Source organism: Micrasema longulum, unplaced genomic scaffold (genome assembly GCF_059751315.1).
Source record: "Micrasema longulum isolate JH-2025_06_02 unplaced genomic scaffold, ASM5975131v1 h1tg001743l, whole genome shotgun sequence".
NCBI lineage: Eukaryota > Metazoa > Arthropoda > Insecta > Trichoptera > Brachycentridae > Micrasema > Micrasema longulum.
This window is the reverse complement of record NW_028278921.1, coordinates 133870-158024: the sequence shown is the minus strand read 5'-3', so window position 1 is coordinate 158024 and position 24155 is coordinate 133870. Positions and strand designations below refer to the sequence as shown.

Genomic DNA, 24155 nt, shown 5'->3' with positions numbered 1-24155 from the left:
AATCAGAAGTGTTCATGGTGATCACGATCCTCAGCATTGAGGGACCGACTTGGAATAAGAGAATCATAAATCGTTTTTATCTTTCAAAATACCTTTCAGTTATTATTAGATAAGAGGAAAGGCTACAATAAAATGTATTGAAAATAATATGGATTAGGAGAGAAAGGATCAAATTAAATAAGATAAATAATTGTATTGAAGATTGAAATTTAAATGTTGCGAGGACCATAAAAAATTATTTTAGTTTTTAATATTTTTTTTTTCTTTTTTATTTCCTTAAATAATATTTAATATAGAGCTGAATTCAACATGTTTTATATATTTATAAATAATATAAATATATGAAACAATCTCCTCAAGTTTAAACATTAAGAGTAAGCCAAATTGAATAATGATGACAAATCTTGATGTATGTGATCAATGATATTCTGGCATTTAGGACATCACTTCTAGCCTCATGCTAAGAAGATTGTTTCCAAATAATCTTAAATTAGAAACTACACATTTATATCCATTATTTTTAGACAATTTAACCACATTATATTTGGATGTATTTATAGAAAATACACAAACTTATTACTAAACATCTTCGAATACGACGTACAATTTGTAAGTAAGCCCCTTACACACAAGTCATTCTTAGTTGATGAATGAAAAATGATATAGTTTTTATTAGCAAACTCTGTTAGATTTGGTATAACTATAAGGTTCTAGATTGATCTAAAATTGTCTTCTTGAATGAAATAAGTTCGCTTTTCATAATCACGTCTTTAGTCTCTGAGCTGGGAGTAGAATAATATAATTCTCATGTTCCCTTACAAATCCTAACATGTACACCCACATAACTCTCTTCATGCACTCTCAAAGTATTAGATATAAAAAATCTATAATTTGATAGACTAACTTAATCCCTTATCTAAAAGTTTTCTTTTACATCCTTCAGTGAAATTTTCATATTCATTAACAAGCGTATTGTTTTAGTAAATTTTAACATTCTCATCTTATGTTGTAGAAAATGACATCACATTGGCTTATAATTAAATTGTTTACACTAACGACAAGCTCATCACTTTTGATACCCGAGATGAATATATTTATGTTGATATTGTGAAAGAAATCTTCAGAGGGTTAGCACAGTCCATGATTAATCGCGATGTTTTCAATTTTATTTCTCCACTGGAGTACGCGAGATCTCAATTTCTTTAAGCAATCTTACTTTCATACAAAAAGATACTCACAACTCTCCACTTCTTCACTTTACTAATGAAAGATCAGTAAAGATATTGAATTGATACATTTTAATAACTATCTGTTATTAATTATACAGTTCAAAATATTATATGTTTTATTCTACATTATATTGAATATACTCACAATATTTAAAGAAATAATATTATTAGATTCTATATAAAGTAAATTAGAGATTACTAAATGTAGCTACATACTCTGTTTAGAATGTAATCTATCAAATTAGTAATAGTGTTATGTAATACTGGAGTTTAAAGTGCTTTAAGTATACAGTCTTAGAAATACAAGAGATTAAAAAAAAAAATTATCATTTATGTTGGTCAATTTTAGTGATAATATTATCGGATTAATAGTTTAGTACAGAAGTAAAGGTGATTGAGAAGTTTCTACATAAGTGCAATCAGAAAAATTAATTTATTACGTAATTAATACATTTGAATCAAAAATTTTACTTGTATTTCACAAGCGGGACGGTCTTTGCATTTACCATTATTATGATTTCATTATCCTGGTTTCCGATCCGTAGTACATTATTTGTCACAAATGCGCCTGGTATTATTTTTAATTCACACAATTTCGAAGTGAATTAAATTTTACAAAATTAAATTCCCTTTTTTTGTGTTTACACATTTTTTAGACTGAACACAGCACAAAAATGTTTCATCTATTCAAAACCTTCAATTTTGGTCAGTATAGAACCATAGGGTACCATAGTATATTTGCTCGTGTTCAAATTTGAAACTACATAAACATACACTTTTGCGCAGTAATTAGCATTGGCAGTCAATAAAATGACATTAGCGCCACAATCTACATGCAAATAAAGGTTGATAAGGTTTATAGAGACTGTTTAAATGCCTCATTATGTCAATTTTGTCATCTTCTTTTATTTCATTGGTCTTTGCCATCTAATTACTGCACAATGCAGTCTTCACTGTTGGATTGCGCATCGCGTATTTGCTGCTTAGCTTTCCTCGAAGAGCGGCGAATAAGAGATCGAGAGCGAGGCTTGGAACGGGAATCATCCGAAGACCCTCCTGCTGCCAGCTGGTTGGGCCTGCTATCAGCTGGGCTGGGTGCACGATTTTTACCTGAAAATATACTTTATTTTAAAATTGGTTTATTTATATTCTTTACGTTGAATGTAAAAATGCAAAGTAGATGTAGAGTTAAGATAGTACGATGGGGGCATAGTAGCACTTCTGATGAGATCAGTGGGTAGAGAGATAGGACTGTTTTATACTTATGTAGCACATTATAATAATATAGATGACTGAAATGAGAAAAAACATCTAAATTACACCCAACATGAATCAATTTATTGTAAAAACAACAAGTGGATGTAGGCCGTAGGGAAAGGGTTTTCGGGGAAAAGGATGTCAAATTTATTCAGTGGTCAGAGATGATGTTGAACAACCTTAGGTTAATACCCCTGATGGGGAGAACGGGAGAATCAGCACCACGTAAGGGAAAACTCAATTAACTTTTTTTCTCAATCACAATTTAATATGTTTTTTTTATTTCATATATAGTCACCAATGTGATTCAAGATGGAAATTGAAAAATTAAAAAAAACTGTTGAAAATTAGTATTTTTCTCATTAAAAAAAAAAGTAGCTTTGTCTCCCCATTGCCCCTGGGTACGGGGTGATGAGATCCACACCTGAACAATATAAGAGCCAACACATATCTTTCAGCAATATAGCATTATTCTTACGAATAGTAAACTGTAATATTAAGCACAATATTTTGAGTTTGTCCGAATATTTGTAGACAAAATACCGAATTTCACTTCCAAGGGAATTAAGATGAACAAATTAATAATAACAGAGAGGGAGAACATTTAAGAGATGGAAATAATATAATCCATCTCTGTTTTTAATGTTATTAAGTATTTTAAGGTACACGGAAAATAATAGAATATTTAAAAAATAAAAATTTCATGTTAACTAACAAAAAACACGACTATTGGATTGAAGAAATAATACACCATTTATGTTATAATAAATTAAATGTTTTACCAGTTAGGGTATTTTATGAAGCAAAATTACTATCCAACAGATGTTCAGCTCGATGTATAAAAATAAACTAGAACACAGCTATCTAACAAGACTTACATCTGTTGATGGCCTTGTTGTACCAAAATTTTAAAATAAATACGGACAACGAATGTTGGATTTTATTGTTCCAAAAATATTTAATATGTTGCCACTTGACATGAAAACATGTCATAGTAAAAATAAAATTATGTTTTTATTACGTAAGTAGTTTAGGAGACAGAACGTTCCTATATTGATTTATTATTTATGTAAAACATTAAAAAAAAATAATATTTTTTTTATCTCATTAAATACATTTTTTTTTTCTTAGGTTAATCTTTTCTTTTACTTCTTTCTTATTTTATTAACATTTTTTAGATCTTAATTCTAATGGGTAATTTTAATTTTCTTATTATTTATATTTTTTCTGTAGGTATGAATTGAAATTTTCGATTTACTTTATTTTATTTTTTATCTTGTTTTGATTATATTTATGAGCACATACTATTTATATATGTTTTTAATTTATTTCTTATATTTAAAATATATTCAAGTAAATTGCTATTCTTTAATTTTAATTGTATTATTTTACTCTATTTTCTTACTTAAAAAAAAAAATAAATCTTTAAACTATTTTTTTATGTTTATTATTTTATACCTGTACAGTATTATGTCTGTACTCCTTTTATTTGATTATTAATTAAAACCAATGGCTGAGCACCCAATGACAAACTATTATTGAATAGTTTATCGTGACCAAATATATTTTAATATTTAAATTTATTTCAACAGAGAGGGAAAACATTTTTGAGAAGGGAATATGGAAGTCTAGGCATTTACAGGACTTCCATATTCCCTTCTCAAAAATGTTTTCCCTCTCTGTTGAAATAAATTTAAATATGAACAACTCCCTAGGGAGGAAATCCAGCCAGTCTGCAAGCATTTGGACATAATCAAACATTGTTATATTTTAATACTTTGTTTTCTTTATAATGTATTAATATTGTAATAATGTGTATATTTTATTGAATAAAGACTCTATGAAAAATGAAATAAATCATATCCTGAACGACCTGAACTATGTTCAATAATGTTTATATGCTTTATTGCCTATTGCCACACTCCCTGCATATGAACCACAACTCGTTAGATTTTCCAGATTCCCTACAAACTATATAGCCTGAGATTTATTTTCACTTACAGATTCATTTTCAACATTGTTACTACTTCGCTAAATCGCAAATATTACCATCATTTATGGACTCATTGATGAGCTAGTTTGGTAAATAGGAATTTTTCGCCTCTTTCATTTCTTTTTGTTCCTTCTCTACTTCCGATTTTTTTGTCTCTCCGATTAGTGGTTTATTTATTTTAGTGAGACTCTTTTTTAGATACTATTACCCCAAAGGCTCATATTTAAGTGTCTAATTTATGTTTTAAATACTTATTTTTTTTCCGCAAAGATCGGAGAAAATTAGAAGCTGGAAGGAAAAAGCCGATGTCAGTTCCGCACAATACGCCAACTAAGATGCGATGCATCAAGATAAACGTACCCATCTCACGTCCATCTACACTTTGGAATAGCAAAACGCAATCTAACACGTTCGGACTTGCGTACAAGAGTATGGGTCCATTGCCCCATGGTTCCCATAACCCCATGGCTCCCATTACCCCGTGTTCCCCTACATGCGTAGGTACATATCATAATATCTTCAAATCAATTCTTTCTTAGTAGATGGATAAACCTAAGTAAATTTTTACGACGTGACACGTGGGTAGGTATAAAATGTGACGATCTTGAAAACCATAGGAAAGGACCTAAATAAAACCAACGTAAATGTTTACGACTTTTCACATACGAGTACATAGCTCTAGTGTGATATGAGGTTTTTATTACAAAGGCTATAATAAAAAAAATCATAAGGATATACGTACCTAAGAGATAATGCGACCACAAAGTAAATAAATTGACTTTTTTTCTTCCTAATTTCATAATTTTCATTATATTTATTTATTTTTCCAATTTTCAATCAGATGTTATAACAATATTTTTAAAGAAACATAATGTATTGAATTTATGTTATATAATTTTCTATGTATTTTTGGTTACGTAGAAAAACCGTTTTAAAGATAGGAGAAAGTTTTCCTATTGGTTTCGCTCAAACTAAAAAAAACATTTTTGTTTGTCAATAAACGAGTTGCATTAAGTTTAAGTTTCAATTTTATAAACCGTTCTCTCAAGTCCTGTGTCCTGGGAAACAGAACCAAAACCATGGGGAGTGTTTTCCACTCGATGGCGAAGGATTCTGTAAAAGTAAATCTATCGAATATTAGTCCGCCTCGTGGTGTCGAGCTGACTACCATGCATGAAGACCAGAGTTCGATGAGAAATATTTAGGGAATTGGTGTTTTTTCATTGCAATATTTCATAGTCCCTGGACTGGCGACTGAAGTGTGAGAATCGTCACCTTGCCTTTATATGTATTACAAAGTACTTTGCGATTGTAGTAGTGATGAAGTGCCCAATGAACCATTAGATGTGGATTAGGAAATGATGGTGATGATGATAAGTTTGAATTATTTTTACTAGTTACACCAGTTACACATTATATTACTCTTCTTGTGATAAATAAATACAAAATAAAAACATAAAAAAATGTGAATTACAATGGTTCACGTATTATTTAACACGTTACTACCTTTCTAAGTGAGCAAACATGCTTACCGTGCCATTACTTTCTGGGTCTTTCCTCGTTTTCTGCATCCATCAACATTCTCATTGTAGATCCTTTTAGGGCCGTTCTTTCGCTGCCCGTTCGCTCTACGTGTTCGAACTGACGCAGGATCCTTTTACTGATTTTTACGATAATGCTAGTCCTCAGCCTTACACAATGCACGGATCTCGGCATCATTAATCATTTTACCACACATTCGCCCGAGAGATCGCATTTCGACAGCATTCAGCCTGATATCAGCAAGGTGATATAAAAAAAAAAAACGTAATTTTATTTAGATTTTTTTTTTCAGGATATTTGAGATATTTAAAATACTTTTTAAAATGCAAGTTCACGTAACACGTACTGTCAGCGCGACTATAAGCAAAAAATACCGAATGCATACACTGTCATCTACATACATATGCATATTTAAATATATAAATATGTACATACCATTCTTATGCAATAAAATTCTTAATATTGTTAAATTAAGTTGCGTACGAAAAACGTTCAATCTAAATGTTATCGAAATTCCGATGATATAAATCACAGTGAGAGAATTTTGTTTATAAAATACAATTACCTATCAGTTCGGCCTTAAAACATTGTAATTTTTGCCTTTGTTGGAGAGAAGGTATTTATATTAATTTCCGCAGTAAATTTGAAAACTCCTCGAAATTTTCACATAAATTGAAATATCTTTAGCTTACTAATATTTTAAAGTAGGAAGTAATTTTGGATGTTTTTTATTTACTTGAATAATTTTACCGACTGTATCTTTTAAATTTATTTACCCCAAAAATTTAGTTATTGGTTTTAATAAAAAAAAAAAATAATTAAGAAGAAATATTAGCGTTTTTATGATTTACCCAAATATTTCATCTTTGGTGGACATTTTCAACGAGTTGTAAATAACTCTATATTAGAAAATGGAAATGAAGTTGGGGTCGAGTGGGGTTCCAACTTCGGACCTCTGATCCGTGAGTCCGCAACACTAGCCACGGGACCACAACCCGATTCTACATTGCGAATATTATAGCGGAAGACCTCAAAAAAGATGGTCCGATGACATAGCCGCTGTGGGGAGGGGGGGGGGGAGTAAATATTGGCTGCAGGCAGCAACCGACCGAAAGAAATGGAAGGATATGGAAGAGGCCTATATCCAGCAGTGGGTGACAGAAGACTGAAGAAGAAGATTAAAGCATAATTAAATGTATTGTATTGGGTGTTAACATTGTGATGAATAAGATCCGAGGGGCGATGCACCCACCTGAACCTTTTCATCCACCCACCAGCAGAACCGAATAAAACAGGATAACATTAAAACCTTTTTTCCCAGGCAAATCCCTTCCATCCGTTTTATTCAAAATGTAAAAATAAGCATCAAAAGTAAAAAAATATGGTAAAGGTTATACTTCATTCAAAATTATCTTCTCTACAAGATATTGTATTTGCTTTTATGTTATATGTATTATTTTATTTGATTATAAGCCTTCAAAATAGAATATCAAAGAGACGAAAGTGAGCTCTTTCTGTTCGCGTTCAATCGAGGGAATAATGCTGTAATTGCTGCTCGCTCTGTTTGATCAGTAGGTATACGGTGAAGATGCTATGAATTATTGACTAATTTGCTGTAAAATAATGAAGAATAATACATTATTGACCATTGATCGAATAGCCGATATGAATATTAAGTACAGTCCTCAATTGGCTTTAGTTTTAGTTCGTGTACGTAATATTACACATTTGAATATCCCACCAGACAGACGATGATCAATGACGAGTCCACCAAATTGTTTCACATACCTAAATACAATACAAATTCACCCATTAACCGTGTCCTGAGCTTATACAATCAAATAAATATTTTTGGCATCGACATTGACATCTTACTAGACTACAACATATTTTAAAAATTAATGAAAATCTAAACAGCAATTATCCCCATTTATGTCATTGCAATTTTCACACTCAATACTCTCACACACCCTGTTTTGACGGTTTTATTTATTTATTAAGGTAATCATACAGTCTTTATATAAAACAAGGTACAAAAAAACAATTGAAAAAAGTAAGACCGATTACAGATTTCACACTAATTTATTATGAATGCAGGAGGAGAGTGAAAAAATAATTGAATTCTAAAAAAGTAAAAATATGAATATTAAATAAAAAGTTAATAACTTTGACTTAGTAAACAAATTTAGACTAATTGGAACACCCACAACTAAAGTATGATTTTTACCTAGGTATTTTCCTCCTTACATGTTTAGATATTTTTGTTGTATTGTATTCTGTTGACTGTATAAAATATATAAAGGAGGGGTTCGTACCTTGGGTTGTATTTTTCAAAGTCTCATAAAATGGTTAATTGACATCTTTGTCAAAAAATGTATATTCTAATGTACATTTTATTTATCGAACTGATTAGATCGGTTATTTACAAGCGGCCTCCGTGGTGTAGTTGTCAAGATGCTTGACTCACGCACGGAAGGTTCCGGGTTCAATTCCCGGTGAGAACACAAAAATTAAAATGTGATTTTTCTCAAGCCTGGGTGTTCTGTGATGTAATTCACCATTGGGCCGGGCCTCCTGGCCTGTTGTGGTACAAAAAAAAAATTGTCAAAGGATATCATATGTTTATCGTTGATAGTTAACATAGGAATGATAATTTACGAAACCTGTTATTTTGACCCTAAGTACGGTACTGTGCCATACCTTGGACGATATGGTACCGTACTTTGGTCATATAAAGTAATCGTTCAGTAAAAGTATATATTTATGTTTTTTATAATGTTTTGTATTTCTATAGTTTTAAATAAGATGAACATAAGATAACACATAGTGAAAAAGAAAAAAATGATAGAACCAAATATATTTTATGAATGGGTGGCATACAAACAGAGCTAATATAATAAAAAACACATACAACAACATACAAACCATCACGTCTTTTCCCCATAAGGGTAGGCAGAGAGGATAGAACGCCACATCACTCAATGTTTGCATACATATCTCGCTTCCTCCACATTCATACATCTTCTCATGCACGCGCGCCAATTATTCCGACTTTTAACACGTCCATCTTTAAGTGTTTGTTGGATTTGGTCATGCCTCTATCTCGGTCTTCCTCTATTTCTGCATCCATCGACATTCGCATTGTAAATATTTTTAGATGTTATTTCGCTGTCCATTCGCTCTACATGATCCAAATCCATCCATCCTTGGTCACGGTTCAAGGTACGGTACTGTGAGGTGGCCCAAGGTACGGGACACACAGTAGGGCAATTTAATTGATAGTCACGTTTTTGAAGTTATATTATTCTCGAACAATAACATGTTTTAAAATAGCCATATATTAACAAGTGAACAGAAACATACAAATAAGTGACAACAAACTGCGTACCTTAAATTTAAAAATCAACTAATTAGTTAATTGATTAATTCGTGGCTTAAAAAAATTACTTTTGACAAACGAAAATAGTTTTTTATTTTTAACAAAAATATTCGTTGCTTCTCCGTGCCACGTATACAATATACTGGCTAGACGACATTTACTACACCTTACATTAAACAATCTTTGCGACGATTTAGATATATGACCGACGGAACCGATTGACCAAGATACGGACCTGTCCAAGGTTCGGTCGTCTCCCCTACATTAAAAATACAAAAAAAGTTATAAACTGTATGCTTCCCTTCTAAAAATATGAATACTAAAAAAAATGTTGACAGACCTTTGCTAGTGGCGCTTACGTATGCACTGGATCGTCTCTTCAGCCCCCCTGTACCGTCCTCTCCCGGCCGCGGTAATATCTTGGACAGAGTCAGGAATGTGCGGAATATCTCCTTTATATTGTAGTCGCTCTTGGCCGAACATTCCAGGACCTTGGCTCTGCAAAATTAAACCTCAGGTTCATTATTCACTCCCGTATTATCATTACGACGATCCCACGCTGTTGGTTAAAAGTTTATTCACGAGGGAAGGTCATTCGTGAAAATATAATGGTTCCCTTGGAGGCTAACTTTCAGAATAAGCTTGTATTAAAAATTACCGCTAAATTAATTGTTATTTTAACCAAATCAATAATATTGTGACGAAATTATTGTAAGTAGGCACTTCGTCACAGGGTTTTTTGCCATAGCAGCAGCCAGTAAATTTTGTATGTGGCGAGAAATTTAAGCGACCCTTATTGAGCCGGTGAGTTTATTCAAATCAGATTCTAAACTATTGAAAATCATATTAAAAAAAAAAAAATTTTTTTTTTTTTTTACAATATACATAAGAGGTTAAACAGAGTATTAAAAAATAAAGGATAATTACATAGCAATGAAATACACATTAATAGTAAAAATAGTAAACGAAAAAATCCCACAAAGGCATGGCCTGTTCGTGGGTATACAAGAAAATGTTAATTAATTTTTGCTCCTATAATAAAAAGACAGTTATAATATTTTTGTGTAACATAAGAAAGAGAAAATAAAATATTCTGTAAAAGAATATATTGTATTTTTAAAAAATAGTAATTAAAATGAAATAAAAAAATATTTTAAAAAACACACAAATATTACTTATTATTAAAGGCCAACAAAATATATCATAGAAAAAAAGAGTTCACATCTTTAGTTTGAATCCAGGATAGTGCGTGTTTTTTAAAAGAAGGAAAATTTTGAAAGTTTGGAATCAATGAAATGTTATCAGGAAAAAAAAAACACAATGCTAATTATTTTTTACATTATAACATAAAGCTAATTTTTTTTTTTTTTTTTTAAATAGTTGCGTTCTTATAATTTACGCAAATATTTAATTTTGAGGGCCATTTTCAACGAGTTATAAATGACTCACTACTAGAAAATGGGAACCAAGTTGGGGTAGAGTGGGATTCGGTTATTCGATTATTTTTTATTCTTAATTTTACGTCTATATATATTTTAAATATGTTCTGAGGCTCCATGGAAGTGTGGCAATTTAAAATGTTATTTCCGATATAAAAGCAAAAGTGAAATTCCATTTCCAATTAAAATGATCCTGGGGTGGTATTCGGAACGCAAAAGCGCTCGTAGAAAACGATTTTTCAACGCATAATTACGTACTAAATACACGCTAACAGAGCGATCTCTTCGCGCGCAATTCCGTTCAGAATACTAGCCCTGGTCAAATCTGATGATCAGTTTGGTGCTTTTTGCTGGGCAAACATGTAAAAAAATAGCTAAAATATTTCGACGCTGACGCTATTTTGAATCGCGGTTGAAACAAAATTATTTGCTGTTTCGAAAATCATTGATGGTTTCAAAAATGGACGTTATGTGAAGCATATAATCCACTTCTTTTATCTCAAGTTGATGCACCCCGAGGGAGAGTTCATTACATTCAAGCAAGCTGCAAAATTATAACAATAAAATAATTAAAATTAATTTTACATTTTGCATTGTGGTTTAAATTCAGGTTCCCATTTTTGTATTTATCCTCATAAGATAATTTATGTGTTTGCTACCTAAAATTCACATATTGTGAAATTGAGTTCATATCTTCTATATAATTTAGAATATTTATACAATTTGATTGTCAGATAATGAATGCTTTTATTTATAAAACAATGTTATCTCAAAAAAGGTCTTTTGTTTGAATTTTAACTAGTTGAATTATTTATGGGGGGAGATAGATTTAGATCTAGACTAGAGTCAGTGGATAGGAAGAATCTCTACATTACAATATGTAACAAATAAAGTTTATATAATATGTAATAATATAATTGTTAATTGTAGAACTAATAATTCTTTCACTGTGATTAGATTAACACTTCGAAGGTCGCATCTGATCCGAAAGATCCAGCAAATGCTATTTATGTTGTATTTCTCGGCCACTTGGGTGAACGGGGCTTTTCTTCTCTGCATCCTCCTGATCTTGTGAATGATTTTTTTAAACAAAATTGACTTTAGAATTATTTACATATACAATATTGAACTAGATCTCAGAGATTCAACTTCCTTGTTTAAACAAACAATTTTTTTTGAGCTAGATATCATATATTGTGTTTCAGGGCATGGCACAAAATAATTATTGGAACTGAATAATCCTTAAGTTGTTGCGAGAGTCCACGAATCTTTATTTTAACAGAACACAATTCAGTCACTTCTTCGCATAGAGAAACAGAAGCCTTAAGCATTGTGCGTTTGTATGTCCTGATGGCTATGACACACAAAAAAATGAGAAGTAAGAAATTACGTAATTTGTTATTCCTAGGCCCTTAGTTCAAAACCTTCCAAAAAGTGAGCGTTTTTATTTTTTTAATATTTTAAAATCCAAAACGTAACTTTATTTTATTCTACCCAGAAAATGAAAAATTTACGACATCTTCGATGAATAAATTGATTCGGTAAAATGAATGTCACAGATCCATAGCGACAAACTATGTAATTTTAAACTAGCGACCAACGGAGTGTTAAATTTAAGTAGTAATTTTTTTCTTCTTTCTCAGTTCTGAACTTTTTACTACCTACTGGTTTATTAAAAAAGACAAAATTTAAATTCTCGGCTTTGTCTATCTTGGAAAACCAATCTTGATTTCAGGTCTATAAAAAACTTACTCCCATGAACAATAGATGTCGCTTATTTTATTCATGTTTCCATTCCCTAAGACAAACCAACTCGCATGCAAATGTTTATCAAAAACCAAGCATAGGTATGGTATATACAGAGTCGAAAAAATGACGTATGTATAAAAAATGACGTATGACATAATATTTTAATTATTAGTTATATATTATCTTATTTCATTATTCCATGTCCGCTCCCTAGTTGAAGCATATGGTGTCCACAAAGATCCTCCAAGCATATTTGTCGGCTGCCAGCTCCTGTGCATCCTTCCAAGTCAGGTTCGCGTCTCGTAGTTCTGACACAAGTTGCCAACAAACAGTTGGCAGTGGACGTCCAGGACGTCGAGAGCCTGATGCCTTGTAAAGAAGGCAAGCGTGGTTAAGGCTCTCAGGAGGCATCCGCAGCGCATGGCCAAGCCAGCCGTATTGCCTCCGCTTGATGACAGTTGTCACCGGAGTTTGCTGCGTCCGTTCTCACAAAGTCAAACCACCGCACACCCAATATTCTTCTGAGACACCTATTCTCAAAACTTTTGCTTTGTGCCCTAGTGAGGTGCCACGATTTGCATCCGTAGAGGAGAACAGGTGTTATGCATGTGTATACATAACATTATATATAAATAAATAATAATTTTAAAAAATATATATACAGATGGTAACTATGAAGTTTCGCAGTATAAATAAATTGTCTATGTTTTATGAATGTGTGTATGTGTATGCGCATGGGTGTACGCACGTGTGTCTGTATGTACATGTGTATATATGTGTGTATATATATATATATTTATATATATATATTTGTGTGTATATATGTATATGTGTTTATGTATACGTATCAAAATGTGTATACTAGTAAGTTTATATTGTATTAGTCTGTGCTCTCTATTAATTTGTTAACTGTTATCATATGTTGGAATGTAATTGCCTAGCTTGGAACGGGGTATGTACCCTTGTTAGCTGGGCAAAGTGAACGTCAAATTATAGTTTTTATAAAAGGTGTAAATAAATAAACAAATGAACAAATAAACGAATAAATTAATAAATGAAAAAATGAAAAATGAATAAATGAATAAATGAATAAATGAATAAATGAATAAATGAATAAATGAATAAATGAATAAATGAATAAATGAATAAATGAATAAATGAATAAATGAATAAATGAATAAATGAATAAATGAATAAATGAATAAATGAATAAATGAATAAATGAATAAATGAATAAATGAATAAATGAATAAATGAATAAATGAATAAATGAATAAATGAATAAATGAATAAATGAATAAATGAATAAATGAATAAATGAATAAATGAATAAATGAATAAATGAATAAATGAATAAATGAATAAATGAATAAATGAATAAATGAATAAATGAATAAATGAATAAATGAATAAATGAATAAATGAATAAATGAATAAATGAATAAATGAATAAATGAATAAATGAATAAATGAATAAATGAATAAATGAATAAAAGAATAAATGAATAAATGAATAAATGAATAAATGAATAAATGAATAAATGAATAAATGAATAAATGAATAAAAGAATAAATGAATAAATTAATAAATGAATAAATGAATAAATGAATAAATGAATAAATGAATAAATGAATAAATGAATAAATGAATAAATGAATAAATGAATAAATGAATAAATGAATAAATGAATAAATGAATAAATGAATAAATGAATAAATGAATAAATGAATAAATGAATAAATGAATAAATGAATAAATGAATAAATGAATAAATGAATAAATGAATAAATGAATAAATGAATAAATGAATAAATGAATAAATGAATAAATGAATAAATGAATAAATAAAGAAATAAATAAATAAATAATACAAAGTTACTTTGACTGTCCAACTAAATTTATTTATTTAGGTTATTTACCCCGTCTTAAGACGGTCAAAATATAAAAACAGTAATCAATACATATAATAAATAAATTAAAAACAATATTTTTGGAAAAATGTAGTAAACATCCAACTTTGTCTTGGTACAACTACCCCAAGCAATTACACCGTACGTCATGATAAAGTTTGCCAGTGCAAAGTAAAAGGATTTCAAGTCTTTGTATATTCCTCAGAGGTAGAAAGAAATGTGTCATGCGCTAAATTTGATGAGAAATTGTTTAAATGAGCATAACCTACCTTAAAAACCTATCAATTTGAATACCTAGGTATTTGATGTTAGGCACACAATTGCAGTTGAATTCACAGTGGCATTGCATTGGTGCAGTAATATAGAAGTGAACTACACATACAGGTGTTCATTAAACCCTGCCACATCCGAAACCACGACGATCAGTATGAGCAAGAAGACATATTGCCACATGTAAATAATTTTTTTAAACGAATAAAATTTAAAAAAATAAAATATCAAAAAAAGCAAATGGTTTCTGACTTTTGCAAGGAAGAAACAAGGAGTTGAGGGGGAGTCTGATACGCCAAAAACGCGCGGCCGCGCTCCCCTCGTTTCTCTTCTGCAGAAGTAACCAACCATTTGTTTTGTTTAATATTTTATTTGAAAAAAAATTCTTTGCTCTAAATATTTTTTTAAATATGCTAATATGTCTTCTTGCCCATACTGATCATCGTGGTTTCAGATGTGACAGGGTTTAAAGAACACCCTGTATATATGTGCATAATGGTGAATGTGACAATCTGTAAATGCATAGATTTCCATATTCTCAACAACCTTGTCACTATTGAAAAGTATCTAATATATTATTAAATTGCGTATGTATCTACTTTGCATAGTTTTTCTTTATCAAAAAGATATTGATTAATTAAATATATGAGCGGCCCTCGTGATGTAATCTCTATGATGTTTGATTTACGCACGGAGTGTTTCGGGTTCGATTACCGGTGAGATCACAAAAAATAAAATATGAATTGTTTCATGCCTTGTTCTGTGGTTTAATTTACAATTGACTCACCGAGCCTCCTGGCCTGTTTGGTACCAAAACAAATAAATATTGGCAAAATATTCTAATCAAATCAAAACAGCTTAACAGATTCCATATTTAATTGCTAATTATTTTGAAATATATGCTGTCGCATTGAATATACGAAAATTTAACCGAATTAAATATACGTTTTATTCGCATTCGAGATAATATTATTATACTCGTATAAAGCGGGATAGGCAAAAACTGTTCTTCAAACGATTACGTAATTATTTAGATATAACTTAAAATTAACTGAAACTTGCTGGCTACAGTATGGTACCTGTGTAAAGTACATGGATTGAACAGGAAAAAGGATTATTTGAATCAGTGATAGCCAGTTTCAAAGCAAGCTTAGGAAATATAAGCATACATGTTTTAATAAATAAATAATACCATTATTTAATGGCTGAAGACGAAAAGAGTATTATTCAAATAGGTAAAATAATTAAATGATAATAATATAATAAAACAAAACAAACCGTTATAGGTGAAGAAAGTCTATCCAAGTAGACGAGTGAAAGTGTATTTTACCTAATTTACAGGAATTTTAATTAAAATAAGATGAGATAATTTTTTAATACCAACAAATAGTTAAATCAGCCCCTCAACAGAGCGGTTAGGCTTTTCATTAAAAACCGAAACCATCCATTACACGTTTGTTGTGAAACTAAAAACCAAACCAAAAACTTAGAAAGCTTTAGTTCTATGCAGCAGATCTAAAAAGCTTCTCTAGCGAATTTATTTATTTATTTTCAGTTCATAAACAGTAAAAGATATCACAATATAAATACAATTTATAAACAAAAAAATAATAACACTAAACATCTTTCACCAATTATATGTAAATAAAAAAAACAATGTAAATAGACCAGAATTTAATTTTCATTATATGTTATAAAAGCAGTTTATTAAAAAAAAAATTAAGATTAATTTTAAATTTAATAAAATTGAATTTAAAAGAGATACAATTTATATAATCGAATAGAATTTCACTAGAATATTAATAAATTTTAACAGTCTCGTAATAATAATACTTTTATTTTATGTACAACAATAATTATAGTAATAACAGTCACAATAAAATAAAAAAATTAAAAGATGAATTAAAAAACAAACAATATAAAATATTAAAATTGAAATTAAATTATTTATTGAAATTGAACTATTCCTCTGAGAAGATAACTCATCGTTTAACTTGTTAGACGGTTGAAAGTTAGCCCTTTGGAAATGGCCGAACCAAAAACCACTGGATTAGGTTAGGATAGATTAGGTAATGTTTAATAACAATAAAAAAATGTTTTTTTACATAATAAAATAAATTTAAAAATAAAACAACTCTTATTGTTGTATGCAAATTAAAAAAGGTAAGCGACGTTCAACTTTTTCGTTAAACGATCATTTAACGAATGGCCTAGCCATTCAGTCGAATGCCGGCATTTAATGAACAGCTCAGCCGCTCTGTTGAGTGGCTGATTTTAACTATTTGGCGGTGACATATATACATTATTATATACGATAATGTTTTACCGATTATTTTGCAGTGTGTCAATATAACTTTTACAGTCTGGGTTTACGAAACTAATGTAATGAGCGATTACATCTTCAACAAATGAGTTTGATAAAGAGTTTTTCTATAAAAAAATATTAAGAGGCACAATACATTTAATATACTGGCATATGGGAAACTCATTTCATCACAAAATATATTTGAAAACCTTGAGAACTTTTGTGACATACAAAAAAGAAAACATTTTTAATGTATAGGGTGTTTCCACGAATATGCGACATGAATTTGAAAAAAAAACGTTTTTTCGCTAAAACATCGCTAAGAGACAAAGAAAACTGGTGAAAAGTTACATTTCTGCCAACACATCAACGGCCTTCGTGGTTTAGTGGCTAAGATGCTTGAATCACGCACGGAAAGTTCCGGGTTCGATTCCCTCTGGTGATTTTTCTCAAGCCTGGGTATTCTGCGCTATAATTCACAACTGTAATTCGGCCTCCTGGCCTGTTGTGGTGCAAAAATTAAATTAAAAAACATTATCTGTTGCATCTTTTTTGTTAATTTTTTTTACTTGTTAAATAATGTAACGTGAGTTACCAAAACCATGTAACGTGACGTACTTTTATTTGTTTATTTTTCATCATTTTTCTGTAAAGATAGGGAAATTCGATCATCGATATTGAAATAAACGAGAATCTCTTAAAGTTCTAGTTATTTTGTTTTTCTTACGTTTAATTTAACGTAGTTATGCAGAAAGCAGCCAGCCATATAACAATGAAACTGAGATAATAGCAGTTTTGTGAAATGAGTGAATTATCAAATCTAAACAACAGTTGAAATGTTTTTGACTTAACAAATGATAAACAATATATACATAAGTTTTTTTAAAAATATTACAAACAAGAATCTAATTATGTATTTGACCAGTTTTAATGATTTTTAAAAAACCATAAAATTTTTCTAGAGATGTGGGTGTTTTCTGCAAATTGAGAAATGCTTTTTTTGTGATCGACACCATTTTCAGAAGGTGCTTAAGTTACAGTTTTTTGTACGAAAGCGGTCTCGCTGTTTTTAGCAGAAGATAGAATTGACCTTCCTGCACCCGATAACATCAATATCTCATTTTTCCAAAATTGTGGACTGGCTGCTTTCTAAATAACTACGTTCAATTGGAACAGAATTTAAGGATTATATATCTGCTGATAGAACTTCATTTCGCACCATATAACCAGCGTTACCAAAGCGAATAAAATATTTATTGGCCTTAATTAAATTTATGTTTTACTGAAAATGTTTCCTCAGTCGATGTTCAATGTACAACAACGCCGAAAACATTATTATATATCCCCAGAATCCTGAACTCCTTCAGTTTTTGCTGCTTTTTAAATTTTTTTTTTTAAATTCCTTTTTCTTTCCTTGGTTCCTCTTTCTCTCTCCTTCCAGTCTCACTATCTGACCCCACATTTTCTCATCATTGTATAACATAATGTACTTAAAATAAAATAAAATGTTTATATGTGCAAGCCTTATCTCCCAATTAAAAACAGCTGTTATTTTTAAAAAAATCGGCTTTTTTAAATATTTTATTTTGACATATGTATGTATTTAATATATATTTATGGTTTTTTAGTGCAAAACTTTTACCAATCTCTTCTTTTGATTAGTCTGTTTTTGGTTGGCTGGAAGATATTGCTTTTAGCAATAAGTCCACACCTCTATATTAAAAAAAATAAATTATATGTAATAAAACGCATTGAAAAAAACTCGATTGTGAAGTTAAATGTAACGTTACCACGGAATTACCCTATAGGTATTATATCTACTTATACCCTGAATGTCCCAAATTTGATTTCGTTTCAAAATTTCCTTTTCCATTTGATAAATATCTTTAGAAATCAGAATACGAGATATTCTGATAATTAATTTTATAAAGGTATCGTTCCCAGTAGGCTATGTTTACAAAATTTAAAGCGTAAAAGAAGAGCCTGAATATTTTTGTATTCATAAAATAAATATTGGTAACAATAGCGTTGCTGTCGTAAAAAAAACCTTAACTCCGGTTTAATTTAGTGACATTTTGCCATAAGATTTTTTTATTTATACTAAAATAACATCATCATCATCATTCCCTTTTCCACACCCAGTGGTGCAAAGAGAACTGCATTAATGGTAAATCAAATACAGCTTATTTCGATCACATGTTACACGAAGATATGATGATCAGTCCTGTACTTGCCAGTCTAAGAATAATGAAATATTGCAGTTTAAAAAACCTTGACAATACATGTTTTACGTCTACCTTAGCAGGAATCGAATCCAAGACGTTAAACGGCGAAGGTGCCAACCACTACGCAACGAGGCGGACTTATCTCCGCTCGATTTCCTAATTCGGGATTTGTACCCGAGAGCAGCCATCGAGTCAAAAACACTCGTCCACAGTTCTGGTTCCTTATCACACACTGTATTCATGTGTAGACACAGAGATGCGAAAATATAATAAATGATTATTTCTACAGCCGCAGCCGCATTAATACTTATATTGAGATTTCAATACGCATCGAAAATTGTTTTTTTTTTAAATCGATTATTAAGGTTAACTTAAGTGGTCACTTTACACACTGTGTAACATTCACCATTCTGCCCATATTTTAATATCTTTATTCCTTCAATTCTTTCATCTGTTGATGGTTGTGAAGTTAAAGAGCTGAATCCTTTATTTATGCGGGTGAGATTCATCTAATTAAATTATTTCACCTACATACTAGGCAACGCCTGAAAATGTTATTTCAATTTCCATACTTCTTCATGAACTAGGTAGATTTATCAACAATATTTTGTTTATTATTAAGGTATTAAAAGAATATAATCAAATATTAAAAAGACTGAAATGTCCAAAATATACATACATATTTTAATACATTAAAGGCCTAACTTATAAACTTGATATAAAGTTGGACATATTTTGTTGTGTTTATTATCAAGGCCATGGAACATTAGTAAAGTCTACAAAAGGAAACACTACGCTCAGATTCAACCAAATATACCAAAGAGTCATAGGTTCAAAAAGGTTGTACTCAGCAGACAAGAAACGTCCAACATTAGCCGAATGCGGTCAGGGCATTGTTGTACGGAATCCCTTCTGGAAAAGTTAAAGATATTATACTCCCCAATGTGCGAAAGCCTTTTGGGCGGGGAGGATCTTAACCACATATTCCTCATGTGCCCGATAAATGATGGATTCTCTTCCTTCCTTCCTGAAATATCCTAACACTCCCGCCTTCCTTCTGACATGCAAACCCTTCTTCAGTCTCATTAAATTCCTATTTTCAAACTATTATTGGAATTTATCAAAATCAACCAAATTCGTCTGTGATGTCTTTCTTACCCCATCTCCATAAGTTTATACTATTTTTTTTTTCATTAAAAAAATATTTAACACGACAATGGCAAAACATTTTTAAGGTGACGCGCCATTAAAATTATATCCAAAAAATAAAATAAGTAAGGCCCTAAGGATGTAAAAAAACAAATCCGCGAAATAAAAAGTCTGAAAGATTCTGAAAAAAAAAATGTTTGTTATTTATATCACAATTTAAATATATAATTCCTAATCAATTATCAGTAGAACAATCGTCATAAATGATCATTGGTCCATCGCTCGAGAGTTCAAATGTATACTGATTTCGTTTCGTGTAAACCTCTTAAATTGGTCTACTCGACGAATTTAAGAGGCTTAGAATTGCATATTTTTGGTACGTATTTTTCTCAGAAGCCTAAAGAATAGAGTAGAAAAGTCTCATGATATGCCATTTTAGTGAATGAACACCAAAACAAGTGTACGCTAAATAGGGGGAAGTCATTTCAAGTATACAGGCTTTATTACATAGGCGTAGGTTAGGCAAACTTGATGGAGGTGGCTGGTACCTCTGTTGTATCCCATTATTGTCGGAATGCAGATAAGTTTTCTGTACAATACAACAATTTTGTAATGCAAAAAGTTTTGCGAAATGTTAACAACTTTGACCTACTTCCCTAAGTTAGTATTATTGCATTTCATAATGAATCTTTGTAGAACATGACCAAATGAATTATTCGAGTCTTGAGAGATAAACCGTAAAAACGTTTATTTCAGGAATCATTTTCAAGGAAAATGTTACTTCTACACATGAAAAAATACTTTGCTTTCTGAATTTTGCGAATAAATTATTTTTATAAATTAAAGATGTATCTATTCGCGCTTTTGCCGACATGATACCGATATTTAAAATTGGCGTAAATTGTGAATAAAACGGAAATTTAGTTGCTTACATAATTTAACTGACTAAAGAGATAAACAGAAAAAACCAAATCAAAGTTAATTTTTTAAGTTAATAATTAAAGTAAACATTACTCTGTGGGGGTCAAAGTTCAGTGATCGACGACACACATACGCGTCGAACGATTTTATTTGCAATATAAATCAAAGACCGAAAAACAAATCAGGTTTTATATTGAATACAATCGATCATGTTCTGCAAGAGCAACAGTATTGCACATAAGACGTCCGTCTACATAAGGGCAGCGATCTGGAGTACATGAACTTCATTGCCACCATAGAGACAAGAAGAACAAAGGAACGGGGCCTATAAAGCTACCACAGGGCGTGGTAACGTCAGTCGGCCCAAAGATTTAGCCCAACTATGTCAGTTCAACTCATCATCGGCGCGCCGTTACGCTCGCGCTCCATAACGAAGTATAGTACCTTATTCGCCATGTAATAAATAGATATTGAAACATAAATCTCGTTTCTTCTGTCAAGCTCTGACTGGGGTAGGAGCTTCACCCCCAGCAACCAGCGAAATCCTACATTACTATTAAAGTTTGTTAGTGAAAATTTTTGGTGGATTTTTATTATAATTTATTACAGCTTTCGCGACATCTTCGACACTGGTATCATTATTATAAAATTCAATGTATTTATACAAAAACATTACTGTTTATATTTACGAAGTACATTGAATTTTATAATAAAGATACCAGTCTCGAAGAAGTCGCGAAAGCAACGAAACCGGTCAACGGGTATTCAAAATTTGTGGATTTAAGTCACTCGTCTTTTATTTCTATGATAAATTGGTATACTCGTAACTAAGATAATAAAGTTTCCTTAAGGGCAAATTTCTAAACGTATTCGTGTATCGGCAAATAAATATTGTCGATACATCAGAAATTCACCAAAATATCGGTATAGGATGCAATGTTTTAGTTTTTCATTCTTTTTTTTCTTAAATGGTTTTATTTACAAACACGAAAAGAAAATAACACGACAAAAATCCCACATAGGCATCAGCCTGTTTGTGGTGGTACTTTATTGTTTTTATAAATTTAATTAATTCAAAATGTTATAAATAAAAATAAAATACTGAGAGGCTTTAAGTTAAAACAGAAAATGTCAGTTTCTTATTGGACATTTGTTTTTCAGGACATGGCAGCGACTTCTTGGCCATATTTGAGCACATTGGCATTATATATAAATACATTTTTTGTGTTTTACGTTCAAAATTATTCTCTCGGATATCTGCTATATTCAAAAAATTCATAAATTATTTTATGTTTAGATATAAATATAATGTAGATAACATATTATTTACTCATTTGACAATGAGTTCAGCCCCACGGGGAATCGGATATAAAAAGTGTATTCTTGAGCGCTGTAAAAATTGCAGCATTGATTTGTACTGCGAAGTTTCTTTCAAATGAATGAATAAATAAAACCGATTTTGGTATGCACAAACTATTTTTTACTAAAATCGTCACTAGTTCTTTCGAATCAGCCAAAGATAAGAGAGTTGTGATAGGTTTCCAGATTACGGTAAGTCAACTGAGGAATCAGCAGAACTCACCGAAAAAAATTGGAAGAGAACTTGAGACGACACACGCGAATTAATTTTAAAAATACAAAAAATACAATTTAAAAAAAAGTCTTGGTTTAAAAGTCTCAATTAAAAAAATACAAAAAAACCGCTGAGCTTTCTCATTATAGTCTGCGTTACTATACTGGCTGTTTAACTGATCACCCAATGCAGACTGTAAGGTAGAATAACATTGCAAATAACTAGTTAATTAATAGAAAGCTGCTAAACTGTCTATATGTACAACAAAATAGATCCATATTATCGGTATTTAGCAAGCGAATATTTATGGGCAAATTATGACTTGCATTCGCACGGCTTCTAGGTGCGGAAAACGGTGCATGAAATCTCGCTCAAGTATAGTGTTTGGGAACAAACAAACTGACCTCTTTCAGTATAAGTAAATATATTATACTGACAGAAATCAGCTTATAGAAACCAAAAGAAAAATAAATATATACATTTATGTATAATAGAACAACTGGTACTGTAGAACTCCCCAACTATCTCCTGCGGACACAACTATGTACCACCCCAGAATCAGATACATTTTATTAAATATTTTGCATTTACGAAGACGCACCTGGTTCTTTGTTTATCTGTGGTACAGTAGAGAGTTGGAACCAATTTCAAATGTCATTTCATCGCGGCTTGCTGTTGGTCGTTTTACGCAGCGATAATTTTTAATTTAGTTGATTTTTTGCTATTTTTTTATTGTTGTCAAATTTTCTTGCATCTAGGAAAACTGGTAAGTGTTACACACGAGTACTATATTTTAAATTGTAGGATATTTATTTGTGATTATTTAGATTCCATGTAGCCTTTGATACTGTTTGGGGTTATCTTGATATTTACGAAAATGTCAAAAAGAACACTCTGTCACTCAACTATGTACCATGGCTCATAGATGGGACAACTTATTTATTATTTATACTTAATAATGTTAAGGAAAAATCTGATGAGAGTAGTGTGTCTTAAGAGGAAAAATCACCGTTACTGTCTGAAACTGACTCAAATTTTAATCCGAAAAGTAGTGATGAATCTACAAATGAACATCAACGAATGAATAACAATGTCATATTACAAGTGAATGACTATGTTATTGTGCTATTTGGGGGAGAGAATTAGCCAGGGCAAAAAGAAAAAAATATAATGCTGAAATTGCAGTGAATAGCATGTCCAGATGCGGAATAAA

At 30.8% G+C, this 24155-nt stretch overlaps 1 protein-coding gene across 1 annotated transcript in view; it reads right to left on the bottom strand.

Moving 5' to 3' along the window:
- Positions 1 to 2132: 2132 nt before the first annotated feature.
- The window catches only part of LOC148274131 (GTP-binding protein Di-Ras2), a 155434-nt gene continuing 133411 nt past the window's right edge, over positions 2133 to 24155 (bottom strand). Inside the window, exons 5-6 of the mRNA XM_088237577.1 lie at positions 9741 to 9898; positions 2133 to 2339 (exon numbers count right to left, since the gene is read on the bottom strand). Of these exons, the coding sequence (XP_088093703.1) occupies positions 2161 to 2339; positions 9741 to 9898 (337 nt within the window). The 3' untranslated portion in view covers positions 2133 to 2160. The remainder of the gene's footprint in view (positions 2340 to 9740; positions 9899 to 24155) is intronic.